General features: G+C 46.9%; 1 protein-coding gene and 1 pseudogene across 1 annotated transcript; both read left to right on the forward strand.

Moving 5' to 3' along the window:
- Positions 1 to 2,248: 2,248 nt before the first annotated feature.
- On the forward strand, positions 2,249 to 3,557 carry LOC147441220 (uncharacterized). The gene is made up of 2 exons (XM_086483407.1): positions 2,249 to 2,354; positions 2,875 to 3,557. Exons 1-2 carry the CDS (start codon positions 2,249 to 2,251, stop codon positions 3,453 to 3,455), a joined length of 687 nt encoding a protein of 228 aa, XP_086339533.1. The 3' UTR covers positions 3,456 to 3,557.
- Positions 3,534 to 4,024, forward strand: LOC147441221 (large ribosomal subunit protein uL15x pseudogene; annotated as a pseudogene).
- The last annotated feature ends 332 nt before the right edge of the window (positions 4,025 to 4,356 follow it).

The following is a 4,356-nucleotide window of genomic DNA, read 5'->3' on the forward strand; positions in this document are numbered from 1 at the left end:
GCATCCTTATTTTGTGTTGTCCTATTGAGAACGATGATCGATGGGAGAAGTGGAACGAACACACCTCGTCCAGTGCTCTATACATTATTGCACTAATGTGGGATATTCTAGATTCAACACAGAGGAGATTCACATGCGTGACTGGCTGGGGTAAAGCTGACGTGAGCTGCATTCTTTCCTTACCCTTGAATAAACTGAGTATGGAAAAATATTGACGTTTTCTTGCTAAACGAAGCCTTGCTCCAACTAACTATTTTTTTTTTTATAGAGTTAGCTTGCAAGAGCCAACGTTCACAGAAAATTGACCTTTACTGTTGTTTTAAAGGACAAAAGCTGAAAATTGATGGCTAGGCAGGAGGATCAACTTGATGGAAATTGACTAGGATTTTGGTGTAAAAACTAGTAAAATTACTAAAACCATCACTAAGTGGGAGATTACCGATGCTCAATGCTCTTCCTTTTTCCCATTGGTTGCTAAAAATGTTTTTTGCAAACACTGGCAATTAAGAGCTTCATTTCATAGAAGCAACCAAAAAACTCTCTCGTCATCAACAGATTGTTGCGGCTTGTGTGCGAACACGCTCATCAATGATAGAAAAAAATCATTTTCTCAAACATACAAAATTCCTTTCCTTGAATTTGATAATGTTGACCTATATATAGAGATACTATGTATAGCTCAACACAAGTAAGAGGAGTGGGTTATTTATTCAAAATTTTATACTATTTTTTCTATTTTCGGGGGGATTTTTCCCTTTTCCCAATCGACAGTTTTGAAATGGAGAATGACACCATATTAAGATGAGACACATTTTTCTAGAATAGTGGCGCTCATAATACGTGAAGAGGGTGCGTTTGATGTTGACTCTCGAGGATCAAGACAAGAGGATTGGACCCTCGTTTGGTGCTAGCTATTGTTGGAATAAAATAAAAATATGCGAGCTATCATGCCTCGAGAACCCCAAGGATATGAGCATCCGTTCAAATCACTCATCATCGTCCTATTTAACTACCCTATGTATCCACACATAGCATCACAATCCAAGAAGATACCCTCCATGGCACCATGCACAAGGCTTCAACAATCGAAGGATTCAACAATCGCAATGCTGCACCTGCAGTCTGCACCCAATGAGAGAGCCCTGCAATTATTGCCCTCTGGTGGCAATGATGATACATCCTCTAGCCATGCCCCTCTATGGTGCTACAAAGCCTCTCCATGAGAAATCCTGTAATGCGGCTCATTCTGGCTGTAATTCTCAAGCGGCCTGGGCCGGATGCCCACCTGCGGATGCCCACCTGCGGATGCCCACCTGCAACCACTGCGCATCATTCTCCTGAGAGAATCCTCGCCATGCTCGATAGATTTTATGCTCCTGACGAAGAGCGGTTGGGCCCCTCTTACCATATCCACAAGCTCACCCATGGACGTGATGCCGAACCTGTCTATTCTACTGCAGCAATCACATCAGCCACATCGGACTCTCTAATTGGTGTGGAGCCTCTATCTTGCTGCTACGCATGCAATCATGCAACCAATGTGGTGTCCCGCTTAAATGCAACCGAGGATGGATGATTCTCACCAACTTGCAAGTTGCAACGCCTCACACTTTGGAGACATGACCAATTGCCTAGCGGATGAAACTCCCTCAACCCTTGCTGATTATGTTGCAAAAGCAATGTAGACGCTAATGCTGCTGCCATTAATTCTGATGTAACTAAGGAAACCCCTACGGCCAAGAAAGACATCATCAACCCTGCTGACAGATCAGTTGCAGCTGCACCATATGCAGACGAAACTGTTGCGGCCAATACTGTCGCCATCTCCCTGAAATTGAAGCGAAGATTGCTGCCCTGGGCTTTCGCATTTGCTCCTGCAAAACCTGTTGTCCTGTATGAACCACAGATGCCGCCATTCTCGCCGATGGCGATGCCAATAGTCCAGACGAAGCATTCATTGTTGCAACCTATGATGAGGTTGTTACTATCAAAACCTTCTTGGACACTGTTGATGAGCATGACGTAGGAGCAATTGATATCTTCAACATCCTGACCTAGGAAACCGTAGCAGATGATGATGACAGTGCAGCCACCTCAAAAAACGTTACCGCAGTTGTTGACAGACCATGCACATCCCTACAACCTGATATGGAGGAGGCTAAATTTCCGTCCAGATCTGTAAATTCTGGATCAGATGTCGCACTTTTACCCTCTCCACACACACACACTCACACACTCACACTATATTATGGCGAGGCTGAGCAGAGGGTTGGAGCGAGCTTATCCAAGCACTATTATGGCGGGACTAAGCACAGGGTTGGAGCAGGTGTGGGCAATAGGCAAAGGGCGGCTATGTGGGCTGAGCTGGTAGCCAGAGGCAACACTTGACTTGACAATGGCAGCCGTCACTTACTCGTGTGTCTCTCTCTTAGCCTGCGCACATGCGTACGAGCGACGGCTCCTCTTGGCAAAAAAGCGCTCTGCTCCCACCAAAGGTCTACCACGCCCCTGCACGTAGCCACCGTGACTCCGAACGGCGCAATCTCAACGTGCCTCTACTCGCCTTAACGGTTACCCCGGTGACTCGGCATTGAGGACTGTTTGCGTGGCGGGAAGAAGCCTTAGTGGCTGTGAGACAGGAGGACAGCACAACGTTTTTTGTCTTCAGTGTCTTGACACCGGCTAGAGCTGCAGCATGTGCGCATACTGCCGATAGGTGGTGAAGCCTTCTCCTCAACCGGCCACCCACCGAGATGAAATCATGTGCGCAGGCTATCTCTCTCTCTCTCTCTCTCTCTCTCTCTCTCTCTCTCTCAAAGAGAGCTCTTTGCGGGAGTTGAGTTTTTAGAGAGAGAGAGAGAGAGGCAGTTTGAGTTGCGGGGTCCCTCTCATCGGGCCCGTGCTATACAAGTGAAGCGCCACGGGGAGGAGAGAGAAGTCCCTGTGTTTGTGCCCCTTCCCAAGCAGTTGCGTTGTCTTCAAGGGTGACAAGGCACGAAAGAGATCTTCGCATTTCTTCCTTTGCACAAATCAGGGTTTTGTCGACAGGAAGAAGTAAGCTTCCGCTTCTTCAGGTCACTCCCAGACGCTCTTCTCAGAAGCAGAAGCCTGTTGTTGAGCAGAGGGAGCCCCTTGATGATGACGAATCTGCCTATGGAGAGTATGTGAAGCCTGACCTTCCCGGACAAGAACCGGACTTTTGGGAAGGCCCTCAGTTTGAACTGCTCGGCTTCGTTGTTCAATACCTATGGGCCTTTGGCGTTGTTATTGCGCTTATTGGATGCTTCGCGACAGTAAGGTTCTACAACTATGGTGCAACAGACTTTACGGGAACAGAAGTTTACAAGGATTCTATGGAGTCTCAAGGATTTGTGGAGACCCCCTCATATTCCAAGGTGTTCAAAGAGCCACCTCCACAAGATGCACCATCAATAGTGCAAGAAAGCTCAGGCTGAAGAGATAGTCTATCAAGCAGGGTTTCTACTTTGGTATAGATTTTTGTATATTGTTTTTTTATGAGTTACCCATTGATACAGCCTGTCAAGCTTGACAGGCGCTAAAAGAGAGAGAGAGAGAGAGACTTCCTGGTTCAAGTCTAGGGAGGCCGCCATGACGACTTGGTTAAAGAAGAACAGGAAGAAGAGGGGTCACGTCAATGCAGGCCACGGAAGAATTGGCAAGCTACACAGAAAGCATGCCGGAGGTCATGGTAATGCAGGAGGTATGCACCACCATCGCATTCTATTTGAAAAATATAACCCTGGGTACTTCGGGAAGGTAGGTATCCGCTACTTCCACAAGACAAGACAATGAACAAGTTCCACTGTCCCATTAATGTGAATGTGGATCATCTGATCTGGAAGGAAAGGGGCCCTTGCTGGATGTCACACAGTTTGGGTACTTCAAGGTGCTACGTAAGGGCGATGCTCCCCCCACTCCTCTGGTCGTTAAATCGAAGTTCTTCTCTAAGCTCGCAGAGAAGAAGTTCAAAGAGTTTGGTGGTGCCGTCCTTCTCACTGCTTGAGGTCAGATCTTCCCTTCTATTAACGTGTAGGCGGATGACGAGGCTTTTTTTGCTTCTCAATAAAGGATTTTTGTATGAGGACTTGCAAAGATGGGTTTTGATGTCTTAGGATGATTGAATGTAGCCGAATTTCCCTTTATTAAAATAAAAAGAAGAGAGAGAGAGAGAGAGAGAGAGAGAGAGAGAGAGAGATCTCCACGACAAAGAGGAAGCAGAAGTAGTTGAGGCATAAGCAGTCATGACCGTAAGTGTCGCAATAGTGGATGTAACAAGCACGCAAGAGGCCACACCAACCCCTTCAGGTGCTCCAATCGTGGGCGACGTGTGCCCAA

This window comes from Adiantum capillus-veneris, chromosome 15, assembly GCF_014529385.1.
Source record: "Adiantum capillus-veneris isolate H3 chromosome 15, ASM1452938v2, whole genome shotgun sequence".
NCBI classification, from domain to species: Eukaryota; Viridiplantae; Streptophyta; class Polypodiopsida; order Polypodiales; family Pteridaceae; genus Adiantum; species Adiantum capillus-veneris.

Bases quoted from the DNA above. Each gene is read 5' to 3' on its own strand.
- LOC147441220 (XM_086483407.1), top strand. From the start codon at position 2,249: ATGGCGAGGCTGAGCAGAGGGTTGGAGCGAGCTTATCCAAGCACTATT. The intron at 2,355-2,874 runs GTGGGCTGAGCT...AGGCAGTTTGAG, and splicing joins AATAGGCAAAGGGCGGCTAT to TTGCGGGGTCCCTCTCATCG.